Raw genomic sequence first — 20,026 nt, forward strand, 5'->3', positions numbered from 1 at the left:
GAGGCGGGACGCTGCGGGCAGCGCTGCGGGCGGTACGCCCTCCGGCCCGGCCCCTGCCCCCGCGGGGCGCCCTGGTTCGGCCGGGGCTGCCCCGCGGCCTCCCGCCGCCCTCAGGCCGCCCTCAGGCTGCCCCCGCCAAGGGGCGGTCCGGCGCCCTCCTCCGCGAGGGCCGGGCCCGGCGGGGCAGGGACGGGACGGGACGCGGCGGAGAGCGGCGCGAAGCCCGCGCTCTCCATCCATCCATCCATCCGTCCGTCCGTCCATCCATCCACCCACCCGTCTCCCCCTGCAGAGTGCGGGATGAGCGCGGTGCTGCGGGGAGCCCTGCGGCGGCTGCGGCCCCCGCGCCGGCCCCTCGGCGCCCAGGGGCGGTGAGTGCGGGCCGGGCCGGGCGGGGACCGGGCTGAGGGGCCCGAAGGCGCGGCCCCCGTGCTGCTGCTGCTGCTGTCGGGGATGCCCAGAAAAGGCGCTGGTGACGGGAGCCGGCTCCACCGCCGGCCGGCCGGGGCACCTGTGGCCAGGAGGGGCCTCTCTGCCCCTGGAAAAGCCGGAACCAGCCCGCGAGCGTGGCTGACCTGGTGTAGCCAAGGTCCCGTTTGTTGTCTTCTGGGCCGTACCGATAAGCAAATAATGACCGGTTTTAACTGGCAGGATCAAGCAACTGGGTGAACTGTGTAATTCGCTGGGAAGGGAACCCGGGATTCTTGCCAGGCTCCTGGGAAAAGGCTTGAAAGAAGCTGAAGGCACTTGAGGAGATCTCAAATCCACAGGAAAGAGGAACAATAAGAAAAGTCTTAATGCTTGACCTTGATTACCAGGCACCTCAAAATTGACTAGTGGAGCTAGTGTGTCACACATGTGGCTGTTAAACAGCTTACTGTTAACTTGCAAAAATTAATATGTAATCAGAAGAAAGAAGCTGTGTGTGTGTGAGGTGCACCAGAACACCTGTGGTGTCCTGTGCTCCCACTTATTCTACTTTTCATTCACCACCTTCTAGTGTATAAGAATGGTGCATATTCCTCTTGCAATTGCATTTAAAATGTTATGAGCTCTCCATTCGTAATACATAAAAGTAGTGGCTTTTATTTCTGAGTGGAAGAGGTAGAAGACTAGTTATACATTAGAAAGTCTGTTGCCAGAGAAGTTGAAAGTGTACAAGGAGAGGAGAGATAAAACTGAGTATTGATTAACTGTCCTGAAGGGAAGGATACTGTGGTTTCCTGGTTGTCTCTACTGCTACTGTAATAATATGTCCTACCTTGTCTCACATCCAAAAATATTACCTTTTAAAAATCTGTGATAAATTTCCACATGTAGCTTGCTGCTTGGCTGTCTGTGGATGAGGCAGTAGAGAGGAGAATCAGTTGACTTGCAGAAGAATAGGGCTGCCTATGGCAGCAGTTCTGGTTTATGCTGGACTCAAGTAGTTGCAAGCGTACAGGAGGTGTGGGCCATTGACAAAAAATGTGTTTCTATAATGTTTCGTCTTAATCAAAGTAGGACATGCCAACTCTGGGAATGACTCAGTTGTTTAGAGTGTGGTGCAAATAACACCAAGGTTGTGAATTCAATCTCCCCATGGGCCATTCACTTAAAAGCTGGCGTTGATGATCATTGTGGGTACCTTCCAATAGAATATTCTGTGAATCTGTGAATGTGGCAAAACATGAAAATAAGTACCAAGCTTCATTCTTCATGAACGTGTACACTGATGTATACTACTGACATTGGTTTTGGAAATTTATTAGGTGGCCTTTTTATTTACTCAGGTCTTACTGAGTAAATATTTTTAAAGCCTTTTTGTTGCACATACAGCACTTTGGAAAAGTCAGGTTTTGACAATGTCAGGTTAGGCATCAGATTCTTTTTGAGAAATAGCATCTACATATAAGGATATATTGGATAAATAATATTTAAAGTTGCAAGTGGAAGCAAATTAGTTTGTTGCTTTGTGGGTTGTTTATTTTTCTTTTTATTAGTACTATTTACCTATATGACCCTCCAAGAGCATTTACTTTAAAAGTGTATAGGAATGAATAGGTTAAGTTTTAAGCCGTGTGTGTAAACTCCCAAGCAGAAACACACATGTGTTATGGTCAAAGCTATTAACAAAGGAGATGGGGAAAAGTACAAAAAAATTTGCCTTTTTCTCATGAAATGTAATTTTTTTTTTCTTTTTTTTTTTTCTTTTTTTTTTTTTTTTCTTTTCTTTTTTAGAAAAGAAGCTTCATCTCCTTCCTTAGGGAAAGACAGAGCAGACACAGTGATCATCGGAGGTGGTTGTGTTGGTGTGAGTCTAGCCTATCACTTGGCTAAAGCGGGCTTGAAGGATGTTGTTCTGCTAGAAAAATCTGAGCTCACTGCAGGATCTACCTGGCATGCAGTAAGAAATATTTTGTTCATCTCTCAAATTAGCAGTAGTTTGTAAATATAGTGGTGGTGGAAGTTTCATTACCTTTTTATTCCTCTGCTTTCTTTCCTGTCTTTGCTTACATTACATAAAATCTTGGAAGCAAAGATAACAGATGTACACTGTGAGTTTTATAAGTCTGAATATTTGTCTGCATTCAAAGGAAAAGAACTAAAAAGACATACATTTAATAATGCCGGGGCAGCAACCCCTCGTTTAATAATTTTAATCCCATGGTCATACTGGTTCACAATGTGCATTTATGTAATTACAGATTTTTTGAATCTATATCTGGAGTAGATAATGTAACAAAACTAAATAAAGCTTGCCACAATAATACAGCAGTAGATGCTTTTTCCATTCATTTCCAGCTATTCTTAACTGAAATTGGGAGATTATCTGTGTGCGTAGCAACACAAAAGAGCAGAAACCCAACAGTTTGATGTCTCTAGATCTAGTCTGTTTATACAATAAAGCATTTATGCAATGATCTACCTTTCAGGGACAAATAAAGTCTCAGATGTATTATATTTTATTTGTATTCTTATGCTTCTCCCAGAGGAGGAAGTCTGAAGTCTGCAATGGTTTATCTTAGTGCAGATGTTTTGTGGTTTTAGGACTTTTTGAGGGAAGAATAGTAAAAAAATAATTTTTTTAAAAAAAATCACCTTGCGGTGTATAAGTAGTATACTTCATTTTACTTGCTTTTCAGTAATTTTATGTCTTTTAGACAGTCATGCAACAGTTTGGCAACACCATTCGAAGTGTCAGATCTTCTGTATTGAATCATAAGTACAAAATATTCAAACCACTTTGACTTAAGTACAGGACTGAGGCACAGACTGAATTCTATTTGCTCAATGCATATACAAAACAATATGTTTGTAAGAAACAATAAAAATCCCCTAGTTCAATAAGGAGCCAGAATCATGAATAGTGTTGTTAGTGAATGTTTGCTTTGTCCTTGTTGTGACACTGCTCACCCTAACTCACTGCTCCTAATAGTGTTAAAACAATCTGTGCTCCAGAACTTCTGTCCACACTTCTTAGTGAGTGCAGCATTGGAGCCCTGAGTGAGGGTCAGTCTCAAAGGTAAGGAGGGACCTGGAGCTCAGCAGAGAAAATGTCTGCACTACCACAATTGAGAGACCTGCCTCATGACACCTGCTAGAAGCATTTTTATGCAACTAACACAGCAAAGCACCTAGTTACAGGCCGTGTTAAAATGGATAACTATATGCTATCTTTTCACTGTCTTCATTGTCTCTTTTCACTGAACTCTTTATTAGAAGACTTTGTCTGAGGATGAAAAAGTTGGTCATGTCTGTTTCAGATGAGTAGAAAGATCAAAACTGTGACTGTGAGTTCCGTGTGATACCAGATACTGTGTATTTACCAGTGTTTCCTCGCAGTGATACAGTACTAAATACAGTTGACAATTACACATACTGTTAAGACCTGAAATGGCACCTAGCACATGGCCTGCAAGCCACAAATATTGCAAGTCTGGTTCAGGCTGACTGCAAGGCTACACTATTCCACATTTTACCTCTTTCACTGTTCTGGAAGTCCTGCCAGAGCTCAGGATCATGTTTCAGATAGCTCATATTCTTGCTGGTGTTGCTGCTAAGACTTTCTTTTACTTCTCAGGTCTGAGATAACTCTGGCTGACTTTCATGTGTGCTATTAAAACAGCACAACAAATATGCACATTTTTATATTACCAGCTATGAAAAGGTGTAACAGAACAAGTTATTATATGTTCTGTTATATTTTTCCTTGCAACATGCCACTGATTTTGCTGCTGACAGTAAAGTACAGCAGAAGTCAAATAATTACTTGTTACAATTTGGTCACACTTGGAAGAATGAATTTAGTATATAACATTTTCCTCCAGAAAGCTAATTTAATAATGGCATTAGAATAAAATCTTGAACTGACTGAAATAGAATAAAACTGATACATGAACATTTCAACATTTAAAAATTTCAACTATAAGAATGCTCCAAAACATCTGTATCTATTCTCATATATTCTTTCAATTATTTTTCCAGATCATGTTTATGTACAATAATGAAATCTCTTAGAAAAATGGAGTAAAGCCTGGAGAAAATCTCCTTCAACTACACAAATTGTTTGCCCTGAAATTCAGGAAAACATGTTGACGCGTTGGGAAGCCAGCTGGGACAGAGTGAATTAATGACCGAGTTCCAGATAAAAATGCAGTATACTGCTGATAGAGCAAGGAAAAGCCGCAAATCGGGCAATTTAGATAAGTTCCCTGAGCATGTGAAAGGGGATGTTGGAAAGCCAAACCTCAACCGTATTTAAGATTTGTAAGGAAATGAAAGGCCACAAGAACTGCTTCTATGGCTGCATTAATAATAAAAGGCTGAAAAATGAAAATAAGTAACTGTCGCTGAATGACGGGAGTAATTCAGCCACAGTGTGCACTAATAAGATGGCAGGGCCTTCTTGCCTCAGTTTTCTCTGACAGGGTTTCTCAGGCCTCTGGTTTAAAGGAGAAGGGTAACTGCTGACAGTGGATGAGGAGCAAACCTGTGATTACTGGAGTAATTTGGCACATGCTCGTATGTTGGAGCAGACAGGTATTGCAGTGCACTCCACACCCGAGCAGGTGTTCCCATAATAGGAAAAGAGTTTAAGCCCCACCCCATAACTTTTAAGGAAGAAGAACCAGAAACTTCTGTTGGCCCAGTGCCAAGACAAAAGCGCCTGTTGGACCCTTGAGCCCTTCCTCAAAGAATGTAGCTTTTTTCTATTGGGCAGCAAGCCAAAATTCCCTCCTAGATCCTTGAATACTTAAGAGAGAGCACAAAGATTCTCAGGGGATTCTCAGGGGATTTTCGGGGTGTCGTAGCAGGTGTAAGGAATTTCCCTGCACTGTGCACAGCTTTTCCTCTTCTATTCTGAATGGTTTGTTATTTTCTCTTTAATTAAACCTTTTTGCTTTTTTGAAACACCTCCGATCAGCTGTCTCACTAATTATCTAAACTAATTTCTGAGAGGTTGCTGGCAGCCCTTTGAGTCTGATGAATCTTTGTGGGGCTAATAACACACTGGCCTCATGTAGAAATTCATCAGACAGGCTACATCCAATAATGCTGCTGATTCACAACAAGGCCACAGTTGTATCATATTTGAAAGACTATTGAAATTGGTGGAGGTGCCAGAGATTTGGCAAAGGGCATATATATGGCTTTTTCTGAAAAGCCAAAGGACTGAGCAGAGGAGGTAAAGGTCAGCTAGTTGTAGTTCAGTTGTTCAGAAAATTGTCAAATGAGTCCCAGGTCCATAAAGGAGAAAAAATGTGATTTGTAACAGTCAATTTTTCCACAAATAAATCATATCACATCAAATCTGGTTGCTGTCTGTTATGAAATTATTGGTTTCTTAGACATGGGGAGATCAGTGGATGTCACTTACCTAGATTTTAGCAAGACTTGGGACATCTCCCACACTAGCCATGTATTCAACTGAAGATATTATGGTCTCTATGCTGGACAGCTAGAAAGTTAAAAGACTCTTTGGATGGTTGGTCTTACAGGGTGCTGGTGAATGGGTCACACTCTGCCCAAACCCTGGAAATAAGTGGAGTGTCACAGGAATCTGTCTTGGGACCCATCCTGTTTAATGTATTTATCAGTAATTTGGAATAGGTGATGCTCATCCACTTTTGAATTTTACACCAAACTGGGAGGAGTAGTCAATGCACTCAAGGGCAGGGCAGCCATGCTGAGGGACCTAGGCAGGTTGCAATGATCAAGGGACAGTTTTATAGAATTTAACAAGGCTGAACGCAAAGTTCTGTATGTAGCTAGGAAAGTAGAGCAGCCTCTCTCTTTGAAGGTTCTCGAAGGCCAGGCTGGAAAAAAAAAAACTTGAAAAATGTGATCTGATCTTGTAGCTGAACCTGCTTTGAATATGAAATTTAAGAGAAATCTCCTGATGACCCATTCAATCTTTTTGTTTCATCATAATTATTTTATGATTTTATTGTCTTAATTTTTATATGGTGAAATCAAGTTATAGTTGCCTGCCAGCTGCACTCTTGAAATCAGAAACATTTATTATCTCAACCCAAAGGGCATCAAGTGCATATAAACTTTTGTTCACTTGAAAGTGTAAGAGATTGAAGTATTTATTTAATTCCTGCAATTAAATGCTCTTGAATAGATATGAGTTTGTAGCTAACTTGCAAATGATTTGTGACTGATTTAGTTCAAAATGACTACACTAATAGTCACCATTAAAATGGAATTTCCTTACATCTGAGGATGCATTACCACATTTGGAAGAAAAACAGAAGGCCAGAAAATGTTTACATAAATAAAAGAATACAGTAAAAACAAAATTAGATAACAAAGTATGCAGGTAGAAGTAAATTAATTACTCTTAGGCATTCCACATGGATAAAGAAATTTAAATATTTCAATGCCTAATTTATTTCTTCATTCTATACACACTAAAAAAGGCCCTTAGAATATAATTTTTTAGAAACAAACAAGTTTCAGCTGAAAACTCTGCAGTGAAACAGTCCTGTTTCAGTTTAGTCCAAGATAATTAAAATAAACGTTCACAACATGAATGCACATGTATCAAATGAGATAAAAATCACATTTAGTCAAGTATCTAGTCTTCAGCTGTGTCCTGTGTGATGCTAATGGTACAATATGATAATAAGAAATGAACAAGAAATATTTTTTCCGTGCTATTAATTTAGCCCAGAGACTTCCTGAAACCAACATGCCTGCTTTGTTCTTGATGGGGCCCTTAAAAATGAATATCCCTCCTACAGGTTTGTGTGATCACTTCCTAAACACAGATTGTTGAGGTAATGAACATCGCCAGACATAGAGTCAAATTTATGAATAGAATATAGATACAACTGAAAAATGTGATACTGACAAATGATTAATTTTACACTCTTTTCCATTCGATTATCTGGGCATTTCAGTAATCTGATGCACTAGGATATTGTATATAAATTGAGATATCAGATAGGAGAGAACAACTGCAACAGTATCATGGTTAGGCAAATTTGGTGAGGAAAGACAGATGGGAAAACACCTGTGCAGACAACAGAAATGGCATAAAGAGAGAAAGGACTTTATTTTTATTTTTGTAGCAGTTGGCTCTATCCATGTGTTGTTTTTCTTTACAGTATCACGGTAGTTCCTTTTTAAATGGCAGTTGGAAAGAAGGAAACACTGCATTTCTAATCTATGTTGTTCCTATTTCTTATTTGAGGCTGGTTTAACTACTTATTTTCATCCTGGAATAAACCTGAAGAAAATCCATGCTTACAGCATCAAGCTCTATGAGAAGTTGGAAGAAGAGACTGGACAGGTAATCCCCTTAACCTTTGAAGTGTTAATTCAGAGCAATTCCAATTGTAGCAATAGTCTTACAAAAAAGTGTAGTTGATAACGGTGTGAAGGAGTACATACCTTTTTATTGAAACACATCTTTCTTCATGCCTAGTCACATATTGTACATGGTTTCCCACGTCCCTCTACATTTTAGGAAAATGGTGCTCATAAAACATCTCAAGACACAGAAGAGAGTCTGCAACTTTGACTCAGTAAAGAAGCTAAAATAGTATCAGGAATCTGGAATGAACAGATTGATTATGATACATTCCTGCCTTAAATATGTCCGCTTAAAGTTCATATGATATTATGCTATCGGTACTTGAAAAGAATGGTGCAATTTTTCCCTTTCAGAGATGTGTTTTTATTTAGTGACTTAAGGAGTGGATATGTGGAAAAACACAGTCATCTTTTTCATTTGGCATCTCTGAGCCTTATAGATTTCATTTACTAAACTTGTGCTTGCTTTGGATGGCATGGTCCTCACTGTACTAGTCTATAAATTTTACATTTTTAAAATATTTGTCATATATATATATATATGACAGATGTTTTTTGTATTTTTCATAAAATGCTTTTTTCTTCTTTCTGCTGCTCAACTAGATAAGCTTCCACATCAGATTATCATTGTGAGTTCCAGTGAAAGACTTATTCAGCCTTACCATTGTCCAGTGAGATAACATAGAAAAGGTGAAGAAAAGTAAGCATTCAGTGTCCAGCTTTGTAAGGATGTTTAATTTATTAAAAAGACGAAACCAGCAAGTGATTTTTCATTGTGTTTATAAAGGTACTAAGTTAAATACATTCAATAGGAAATCACGCAGATGATAGAATTTAAAATTATTTTTGAGACTTATCTGATTCTATTTTTGTGAGTGCGTATATCAAATCTTAATTAGTTGTTAGTAAAAATGAATGTATCATGGCATTCAATAAACACCTCTCTCAACTGTTTTGAAGATAGTATGCATTAACTTAGGAAGTTAATTTGATAACTTCTCAAAAAATTATCTTCTCTAGGAGATATCAAAAAATTATCTTCTCTAGGAGTCTGTATCTAAGGCATCTTCCTTCAAGGGCCCATAACTTGCTTTTCTCTTAGTGATGTTAGTAGAAAAATTCCTGTAGACTTCCCTTAGTACAGGAAAAAATATATATGGCAATCAGTAAAGGTTCTTTCAGTAATTTGCTGTTTGTTTCTTTTTGATTTAGGCTGTGGGGTTTCATCAGCCTGGCAGTATCAGAATTGCTTCAACCCCTACTAGGGTGGATGAATTCAAGTACCAAATGACTCGTGCTGGTTGGCACCCAACAGAGCAATATTTAATCACACCTGAGAAAGTGCAAGAGCTATTTCCCTTATTGAACATGGATAAGGTACAGAAGCAAGTTTTATGAACTATGACTTCCATTGCAATTAAATACTGGTCTATGAGAAATATACATGTACGGTCTCCTTTCTTTATACAAATTGTATAAACAGGTTTTTGTTTTTCAATTAAAAAAATATGTATCATGCCCTAAAATCAGAATCTGTGAATTTTAGTGCATACTGTATATTAGAGTACATACTATTATTTACCATGTCTATAACATTATAATATTAAAGCATTGCAACCTTCAGTTACATGGGAGATCTGAGCAATTTTACTCTCATAGCCATTGCTAAGTTGGGTAAAGGCTGATACTATTATATATTTTGAGAATTTGTTTTACTTCTTAGAGTTTACTATGTTCAAGAAAGGAAGTAAGGAAGTGGTTTTTTTTTTTAAATATCTAATTTTGATAAATTTTACTTTCTTTCATTTGGGGGGTTTTACCTCCATTTAGGTTTTAGCTGGCCTGTATAACCCTGGAGATGGTCATATTGATCCTTATTCTCTAACTATGGCCTTGGCTGCAGGAGCCAGAAAATATGGTGCTCAACTGAATTATCCTGTGCAAGTGACTAGTCTGAACCCCCGGTCAGATGGGACGTGGGAAGTTGAAACTCCACTTGGAATAATTCAAGCAAAGAGAATTGTGAATACTGCAGGTAGGATTGAACATAAGCATTTGAGTGCTTTTCAGAATTACATACTAGCTGACACAAAGGACCTGTACTGAATCGTGTGGGTTACATGTGTAAGGAATATATACAGTTTTGAGCATTTGCTTGGTTTGTGGTTTGCAGGTATTTCTTCACAGTATGGTGAAAAATTAGCTCTTATATTAATTGCCCTTGAATAGTCATTAAAAGTATCTCCCCTGATTTGTCTCCAGCAGTTGGTAATCAGACTGCCTTGTTAGATTTTGGTAGTGAAAGAGACCTTTACTGGTCTACAATAAGTTGTGTAGGCAAGAGTCCGTGCCTAGAGTCACAGAATCATAGTCACAGAATATCCTGAGCTGGAAAAGACTCACAAGGATCATGGAGTCCAACTCTTGGCCCTGTTCAGCAACATCCCTAAGAGTCACACTATGTTCCTAAGAGCATGGTTCAAATGCTTCTTGAACTGTGACAGGCTGGTGCTGTGACCACTTCTCTGGGGACCCTGCCCAATGGGTGAACTGTCCATGCAGTCCTCTAAAATCTAAAATCTAAAACTCCTAGGAAGGGAGATAGAATGTACACATTAAATAGAAATGTCTTCACCCTTTCTTTGAAGAGACTGAAGATTTGACCTTTTCTGTTTCACTATTATCTTTCTCTAAGATTTAACTCTATCACATATCCTTGAAACAGAAGACTTTTTGTTGTCCTTTGAGACATATTTTAAACATGCTTGGCTTAACAGTGCATTTTTTGTGTGTCATAAATATTGCCTAACTCAAAGGAGCTTTACATATGCAAATGTTATTCTTCATTGTGCTAAAGAAACCAAACTGATGTTTCTGCTTCAAAGTACTTTTGCGCAAGTGTCCTTTGGGTTTGTGTTTGTTTTCTTAAGCAACTTAATAGGTCTAAAAACATGTATTCAATCTAAACTTATTCATTTATTATTATACTGCTTTATACAAGTGTAGAAAAATGTGTTATTGGTGAAATGGTTGGCAGGTCTCATGTGAAGTATGTGTTCTCTTTCCTAGTAGAAGATTTTCAGTTTTCAATTGCTTGAAAATATGTTGAATATTTACCATATAGATTAAAGTTTTGCTGATTCTGCCTCAAACTGGATCATATCTGCATTTTTAGTCCTACATACCTCCAATCACAATGAACAATCAGGCTTCAGTAGGAGGCTGTAATATCTCAGGTTGACTTTCCTACTCAGATTGGACAAGTGAACTGAGAGCAAGGATACAACTTTATAATTCCTTTCTGTATATTTGCAGTGGAACAGGAGAAAAAAAAAAAGTACTTATTTCTAGTGCAGGGCAGATGAAATTCAGAAGTAAAGTGAGACAGGGCCACTTCTTGTTGGCGGGTAAAATACCATAAGTGACAAATGGAATGATGAAGAACTTGGACTGGAAAGGGAATAGGCTGGGAGAGCAAAATGCTTTGGAAAGATTTCTGGAGGTGTTTAGGAGCACTGGCAGCAAGTGGAAGAGTTACATGATACAGGACTTGCTGAATAAGGAAGCTCAAACCAGAGGGGGATGGCAGCAGTGGGGATGGCACCAGAGAGATTGTGGGAAGGTATCTGATATGTTTCATTAAGCAGACTGAAGCTAGGAGCTTTTCAGACAAAGTGATTAGCGAGGATACTCAAGGAATGGTTGTATGTGAAACTGAATGGAAAACTGAGTTGTTTAAGCATGAAAGACTGGTGTAATATGTAATAGAAAGGGAAGGGTAGATGGGAGTAGACTGGAAGGAAGAGAAGGCTGTTGGAACAGAATTTGACACATGAGGGAGACTGACTAACACATGGTGAGAAAATAGCTGAAGGAGGATGTAAGAACTGGAGTAAGAGTAGAGTTGAAGACAGCAAAAAAAAAAGAGAAATTTAGGGGGAGTGGGATCAGACGGCTGGACTCTCACGGGATGTGCTTTACAGGTCTTTCAGAGTCTAGGGTATAAACAACCCTGTCTGTGTTAAATCATTCGGTAAAGACCTACTGGAAAACCCATTGAAAAGTGCACTTTCTTATATATGCCTTCCATACATAGGTTGCCATATGCTTGCTAAAATAACAAGGCTCTTAGCCTCTAAGCTTGCTCATGAGTGCCACATAATGAGCTTTGGAGAGGAGGACTAGAGGAGTTTAGTATGCTTTTTAGAAGGCAATCAACCATACCAACAAGAAAAAAAAAATATATAGATCATGAATTCAAGCACTTGGAAAATGAGAGGTGTCAATATTTGACTGCCTTTGGACTGACAGTTCATATCTTTCAGGCATGAACTATGGAACAGCACTCAGTTACAAAATCACAAGCTCTCCTGCAAATAGGATCCTTATGTCATTTGTTACACAGTGTGGATATACTTGTCTGGAAGAGATCCAAGATTATGAAACAGAAAGGCAGCTCTCTTGGCAATCAGACTTATTTAGGCCACAAACATCTAGACACTCATTAGTCCTACCAATTGGCTCTGCATCATATGGATGAAGTATCACAGATGTAGTAATTTTCTTACATTTTTGTAATGTAGTTATCTTTCTTTAGCTAATATATCAAGTGGAGATTAGGCACAGTTTTCTGGTAAATGCTTTTCAGAGCTTATTTGTAAATATTAGAATGCATTCTTGTGAGCTTTTCATAAGTCTTTTTTATTATTAAATATAAGTTAATAAATCAACAATATATTTACTTAATTCTCCTGTGTAGTTAACTGTTCAGCCAAAATGAATATTTGAAGCACATATTGCTTAACATTCTGGCTAATGATGTAAAATCAATACTGTATAACACATGTATCTTATAAATGTTTTCTCAGATAGCATTCATTCTTTTTATCCGCCTTGCCTCATTCCACTACAGATCATAACTTGTATAATTTTAGGCTCATGTTGCAGAGAAAAATACATCAGAAGGCTCTTTACATTCCCTCTCCCCCTCCCTGCCTCACCCTGCAACTGACATCTGCTGCAGAACTGGAACAAACTAGTTCCAACCAATCTTTAGCTGTTCCTTATGTGAGATTTCCATTTTAGAGGAAAGCAGATGCCTAATAAATAATCTCTGACATGAAGTAATTATACTGAGCCTGCTGAAGTTATTTGCAGCCTGTATATAATGGAATGTTTGATTAAAGTCTCCAGAAACAGTGAATTTTGCTTATATATACAGTGTGGGTGTGTGTATATAAGTGTGTATTTTCAGACATGTACATGCTATATATACAACCATTTAAATGTAGTGGTAGAAGATTGTCTTTTTCAAAACCAAGAAATAGTCAGATGACATACTTCAGCACATATGCTAAGTAATACTACCACTAAATATTTCAGTATCAGATGTTTGCAGTGCCTACAATTTAATCTTCACAAATGTCATAGAGATATAATGTATGCCTTCATTTATCTCTACTATGTGTGGTAGGACTTGACATCTGCGTCCAATTAGAATTTTGTTTCAGAGGATATATTCTTCCTTTTGCAATTTGTTTTTGTTCAAAAAGCTGGAACAAAGAAACTGTAATATTTTTATTATAGTAAATGTCACCTTTTGTTATTGTAAGCAATTAAAAAAGTAGTTATGATAAGTGTGACTTTTTTAAAAGTACAGTACTCTAAATTTTATTTTTAAAAGAACCTATTTGTCTCTTACTTAAAAACATTTTAAAATCAGCTGTGTCTGTAATGTTATTCTGAAAATGTAATTGCTAAGGAATTTCTTATTAAGAAAGAAACAAAGCTGTTTCAAAGACCTAATTTTCTACTGCTTTAACAATTTCTGTGCTCTATGGATCATTAGTTGACCTTACTTTAAAAGAATTTTATTTGTAGGTGTCATGGAAATGTCCAAATCAAAAGTTCCCTAAAGATTGTTAGCCACCACTCAAATCCACATTTACGTGTGTCATGTGTGACAAAGGAAACCCTTGCATATGTGTTGGAAATGCAGATTTATTCAAATTTTTTCATTGTCTTCTGTACATGAGAACATAAGTCATTTTATTAGCCTTAAGGGATGTTTTGGATATCAATCACTATATGATTATGGCCCGATCATCCCTCAGCCAATTTTAACTGACGTAACAAGTGCTCTGGCAATAAGTCTCCTCCAAATGGGGAGGTGCCATTTAGAAGCAAAAGCCTTACATATGATAACTGCAACAGGTGCTTGTTTCCAGCATTGTCTGAGCAGGGGCTTTTAGCTGAACAGATCTCTTGAAGGTGATGCTGGATTTCCTCCCCTGTTTTGCCTTAGCTGGGTGTTAGTACTTACTAAGTGAATCACCACAGAAAATGTTTTCCCTGGAATTTAGCACTGTGGGTGTTAGACCCTGAGGTTGATTTGCAATATTAAATAAGAGACTGATTGCCATCCTGGCGTGAGGGAATGGCACAAGGCCCGCACTGCCCAATTCAGCTTTCCTAATTGTCCTGGCATTAAGCCATGCCGGAGGTGAGAGGATGTATTCCCAGTTAATGTCAGCAAGTGGTGTGAGCTGGCTGCTCCCCACAGGACAGGGAGCCAAGCAGGGTAACAAGGCTGAGCCAGCAAGTGCTCTGTCCAGCAGGGCACAGGGGATGGAGCAGGAAAGGCCCAGAAGCTGCAGCTGGGGTCAGCCCATGGTCCAGTCCTCCAGACAGACTTGTGGACATGAGGCACAGTCAGATCCATGGTGATGGAGCCAGACTGAGGCCAAGCCAGGAATGTGACCACGGGTCAGGAACAGGCCTGGTGACGGTAACGGAGGTCAAATGGTGCCCACTAATCAATAAGCAGGATTGTAGAGTTGAGACTGAGCTGAGGTCAGGCTGAGAAGTAGTCCACGGATCAGGGTCTGGATCAATGTGTTCCATGGCCAGGTACAGGCATGGTTGTGACAGAGCTGTAAACAGGCACACGATCAAACCAGCTCAGACAGGTTTTAAAGGACCTGACCTGACCTGGAATGGGACTCCTGTGCCCATGAGTATGAGTGGAAGTCCCAGGTGAAGCTATTCGGGCTCATTTATGCCTTTTGGTGCCCTAGGGGCACTGAGAAAATTTTGACCAGGTCTTGGAAAGTATGGAATTGAAGACAGAAGTCGGAGAATTTGGTTAAGACAAGTTTGTTAAACAGGAAAAAGAAGGAAAAGTTGTACATTAAGCTGGGCAGCATGAAGTGTATGTCCCAGGAGAAGGGACAGCTGTGTAAGGCAAAAAATCTTGCTGGAGATATTTTGTCTTAAGCAGTTTGGAGTCAGCTGGTTACACAGGAACCAGGCTGACTTGCCTTCTTTTACTTGGTGCCATATGGCGCATAGCCTTTTGTTTGAAAGGCCCTGCTGCCTCTTCTTCATCTTTCATTTTGTCTTCCTCCCATCCTCACTTCCCAGACTCCCCTGAAACTCTTATTTCATTGGATTTTCCCCTTTCATTCCCACTCTTGAGACCTCTGCTCCTTGATTTAAGTCAGGAGAGTGGGGCTGAGGGATATTCAAAGCATTCAAAGCATTAAACAGCTGCCATTCCAGTCAGTTGTACCTGTCTGATTCCCAAGTCTGTTAAGTTCCAGCCTCACAGAAGATGTAAGCCATGACGCAGAGCCCAGACTAGTGTTTGGCAGTGAAGTGGCTTCTATGCCTTCATTCTGACACAGGTAACTCACTGGGTGATGTGCCTTACCAACTTCACCCTAACACAGGGGAATTAGGTCTTCTCTAACTTCAGTCTCATGGTGTGCATGAAAGATCTTGAGGCAGCTTCAGAGGCAGGGGAATGGTTGCTTGCATTTTCTGGTCCGAGTCTGTATCAGAACTTCTAATTTGATGGTTGTGGGAGAGCACACTTGACTATTCACCAATACAAGCATTACAAATTGATTGCTGTGTGAGAGACATAATTAATGCAAGTCCCATGATGCATGTGAAAGAGGAGAGAAGCTCCTATTCTTGTGGTCAGTTGCCTGAAAAGTACTGCCTTAGTCTGTTGGGATGTTAGGATTTGACTACTGTCTTGGTAAAGCATACTAGCTCATTTGGTTAATAGTAAGAGGCTTGGTTGACACTGACAACGTGAGTTAATTGATTCTAGTTTTTAAATGTCTCTAACTTTGCTAGGAGTACATTGCAGACCTACTTTACTGAAATAGGCCATGAGGTTTCTGGAACTGTTAATTAAATTATTCTTTGAACTTTCAGAAGTCTAATTTATAATTTACTAATTATATATTTAATATTTGCATATATAATAATATATAGTAGTATAATTAGGGAAAAAGTACATTGACTTATGGAGGGAAAAATATACTAGATAATATGAAAAATAAAGTGAAAAATAGAAGTGTGGGGGAAAAAAACCCTGTCACACATAAAAACACAGTGTTTATTGTAATTATTTTACTGTCATTTTCCATTCGCTGAAATTAGTGTTTGAATATTTCTATTCTCGTTTTGGTTTCTTTTTTTTTCTTCTCTAGGCTTCTGGGCCCGTGATATAGGCAAGATGATTGGCCTGCAGCACCCTCTCATACCTGTTCATCATCAGTATCTTGTAACATCAAGTGTGCCTGAAGTGAAAGCCCTGAAAACAGAATTGCCCGTCATCCGTGACTTAGAAGGGTCATATTATCTAAGGCAAGAAAGGGATGGTCTTTTATTTGGTCCATACGAAAGTGAGGAGAAAATGAAGTTGGAGGAGTCATGGGTAACAAATGGAGTTCCACCAGGTGATTAAGAACATTAAATTTTTAAACATAATAAGCATTAGCACACATTTTAATATGCAGAAATCCCAGGCTGCCATGCTGCCTTAGGTGATGGAAAAGACAAAATATTTGCAATGTGTGATTGTAATGCAAAAACATTTTTCAAAGAATAGTTCTAACTCTAATGATAAAAGATAACAGAAGTACAAATGTAACATAAGAAAAGCCTATGACAATGTGGTCTTACCCTACTTCCTGAAGAGGTGCTTGCGTGTTATAATTAGAGGCAGTCACCAAATCTGCAATATATAGCCTTTTTTTTGCCTGAATAGAAATTTTTCTAAGTTACAATTCTCTCCAGTATGCTGACAGGGGTTCTCGATATTTACTGGTACCCCAGAGATAATGTGATTGTCAAATAGGAACTGCAAAGGAATATCTTAGCAAAATGCTCTGCTTGGATATAAGTGCAACAGAGCTGTAGATATGTATGGAATACAAAAAAACCCTATGTCATACAGCTGCTTACTAAAATTGCTTATAAATTGCTGTGTTATATCTAGGCTACAGCTTTCCATTCACTTCCAGACAGAAAGTTATATGAAGTCATTAGTGTTGCTGTTTTAAAAAAAACACATTTCCTAAGATGGCAGGTGACATGGTTCAGTTTTGGATAGCGCTATCACAGCTTTCTGAACTACTGTCTCCAGTAGGATCAAGTGCCTCTACATAAGGTTGTTTAGCCATGCTTAGAGTCCAGACACAGAAATTCATATGATTTCATGGAAATCATAAGCAGATACAGGAAGTATCCTTTTTCCCCTCCTCAAATTATTGGCATATTGAGAAAAATAAGTGGGTCTTATTAATGTAGAAGAAAGTTTCTGTATATCTTCACTTCCTTTCTACTTCATTGTTGAATTTGCATGACCTTAGGGTTAAACAAATATGTATAAAGGATAGTATAATTGCAGTGACAAATAAACTTGGTCTTGCAGGTAACTAGGTTTTTATACACACCATTTTTCCTATATAGGATGGCAAAGGCTTGAACATATGTACTGATTGTTCCCATAAAACTTTAATATATAGATAGATAGCTGTATTGATATAAATAACTCTATTGTACAGATACCTATATTTTATATAGATACCATGTTGTATTGAAAGTGTATGTGTTCTTTGTGTAGATAAGTCCATATAATAAGAGTCAATTATTTGTGCAGGTTTTGGAAAAGAACTTTTTGAGTCTGATTTAGACCGAATAATGGAGCATATTGAGGCTGCCATGGAAATGGTCCCCGTTTTGAGAAAAGCAGACATAGTAAACACAATTTCAGGTCCTATCACCTATTCTCCAGACATTCTTCCTATGGTGGGACCACATCAGGGTGTCAGAAATTACTGGGTAGCTATTGGTTTTGGGTGAGTAAGTTTTTTGTGACAATTTTTGTCTGTCATACTGTTAAAATGGTAGTCAGCTCAAGCTTAATGCATTTTTATAGGCTTGTTGTTGGAGTTGTTTTGCAAGTATTTTGTGTTAAACGTAATTGGAAACTACAACCTGTATAATGTAAGATCATCCTTCTCTCTTATTTCGTTACTCCCAGTAATTTTTGTTTCCTCCTTTTAATCTGGAGGCCAAGACCTGTGACACTTTATGAAGCAACAAGAAGTGGTTGTACTTTGTAGTATCTCTGCAGCAACTTAAAATCACAAAAGTACTAGGTTTTAAAGTATACTTTCCAGTTCATTATTTCTTGCTTTGAATTCCACTGTATTTTATAGTTGTTTGTTGTATGTAGAGCTGGTTTCACTGAAGTTGGACAAAAATTAATGTGCAGTATACAGTTCTGTGTGATGAAATGAAGGAGTATTAAATAGAAGGCATTTCCATTTAGCATGTGACTGCCTACTCTAGGGATACAAATCCAGTGTTTCTGACTGTTGAAAGTGGAGCTGAAAAATGACATTGCTGGGTATTGGAGGACAGTGCAACAATAGAAATAAGTGCTTTACTGGTGTAATTCTCCCACCCATTATGGTGTTTTTCTTGAATATGATTTACATTTATTTATTATGGCTTCACTGGAGCCAGTGTTACACCACCAACATCTCTTTAATTGTCTTAGTTTGACCATTGATTCAAGACAGAATGAACGAAATACAATTCCAAGCAGATGTTATTGAACACATTCTATTTACATTTTTTTTCCAATTGCCTAATTTGCTGTTCAAAATCCAACTCAGCTTTTTCCAGTTTTCTTTCATTCCAAACCAAACAAACCCTCAGATCATAAGATAAGGCTGTATCACTAACATGCTTTCTGAGGCCCTCAAAATAAGAGAGCTTGGTAATTTTGCAATGATTCATTGTGAAAGGTATTCACCTTTGCTGCTTGGATTTTTTAAAAAAATAATGTTATCTATCAGTAACATTTGCAGAACTTATAGTTACAAAAGCAGTTTGCCTAGACCTTGTTCACCAAAAAGACTGTTTAAGTTCATTACTCTGGCTAGACTTTGGATCATGTTTTTCTTTGTTGGTGTCAATGGGAGCAGAATCAAATTCCATAAGTAAAAAATTGAAGATTAGCATTACATGTTTAATTTTCTTCAAACAGCTTATTTCAAAAGTTTGATTAATCTCAAATAGACGCAGGTTGCAATTATGTGGCTGTCATTGGATTACTTCATCTGCTTTTCAGGGACTTTTGACTGTCTTTTTTATGTCTCTGGGTCACTGCAGTGTCTCTATCAGTGTTGTAATTTTTTGTGTGCATTAGCAAATCCTTATCTTGCAGTCAACTAGCAGGGACATTGTGACAGGGGACTTAGTGCTTTTAGATTAGAGGATTTTTATTATCTAAAATTAGCAGCTTGCTAGGCACTTTAACATGCAAAGAAGTTAAGTATAGTTAGCAGAGCTTGTAGCACTATTTATTATTAAGGTTGCTCAATGCTTCCCATTTTTAGTTACTTACAGCTTTGAAAATAGGAACAAGAATAGTTTAGGATTTTATTCAGAAAAGTTTAATTCAATTAAACCATTCAATTAATTCCATAACCTGGGACAAAGACACTAGAAAAGGTACCACAGTGTGCAGAGACTGAGATTTCCTAGGAATAGGAATGGAATGACTTGAGAAGTGTGTAAGACACAACAACTCATCATTATGACACAAGAATGTGACAGGCACAGTGAGGAGTTAATCAGTCAGGGATTGTAAGGAGAGAAGAAAAACTGGAGAAAAACAGTTCATGTTCATTCAGGAAATTTTGTCTACATCATTAGAAGGCTGAGATTCCTACACTGTACCACTCTTCACAGCTACTTGTAGTATCCTGTCCCTGAAATGTTTCATTCTTGTGCAGCAGAATTGCAGTGGTTGCATTTACACAATCTGCTCCCTCTTATCTGAGATAAAGAGGGATTTGGATACCCTGTGTAATGTAAAATCTCTGATAATGTAGGCCCAGCTAAGAGT

General features: G+C 38.5%; 1 protein-coding gene across 1 annotated transcript in view; it reads left to right on the forward strand.

Annotated features, from left to right (window-relative positions):
• Positions 1-284: 284 nt before the first annotated feature.
• The window catches only part of DMGDH (dimethylglycine dehydrogenase), a 40,887-nt gene continuing 21,145 nt past the window's right edge, over positions 285-20,026 (forward strand). Inside the window, exons 1-7 of the mRNA XM_066338500.1 lie at positions 285-371; positions 2,221-2,386; positions 7,685-7,783; positions 9,019-9,183; positions 9,637-9,841; positions 16,311-16,559; positions 17,765-17,963. Of these exons, the coding sequence (XP_066194597.1) occupies positions 301-371; positions 2,221-2,386; positions 7,685-7,783; positions 9,019-9,183; positions 9,637-9,841; positions 16,311-16,559; positions 17,765-17,963 (1,154 nt within the window). The 5' untranslated portion in view covers positions 285-300. The remainder of the gene's footprint in view (positions 372-2,220; positions 2,387-7,684; positions 7,784-9,018; positions 9,184-9,636; positions 9,842-16,310; positions 16,560-17,764; positions 17,964-20,026) is intronic.

This window comes from Sylvia atricapilla, chromosome Z (assembly GCF_009819655.1).
Source record: "Sylvia atricapilla isolate bSylAtr1 chromosome Z, bSylAtr1.pri, whole genome shotgun sequence".
NCBI lineage: Eukaryota > Metazoa > Chordata > Aves > Passeriformes > Sylviidae > Sylvia > Sylvia atricapilla.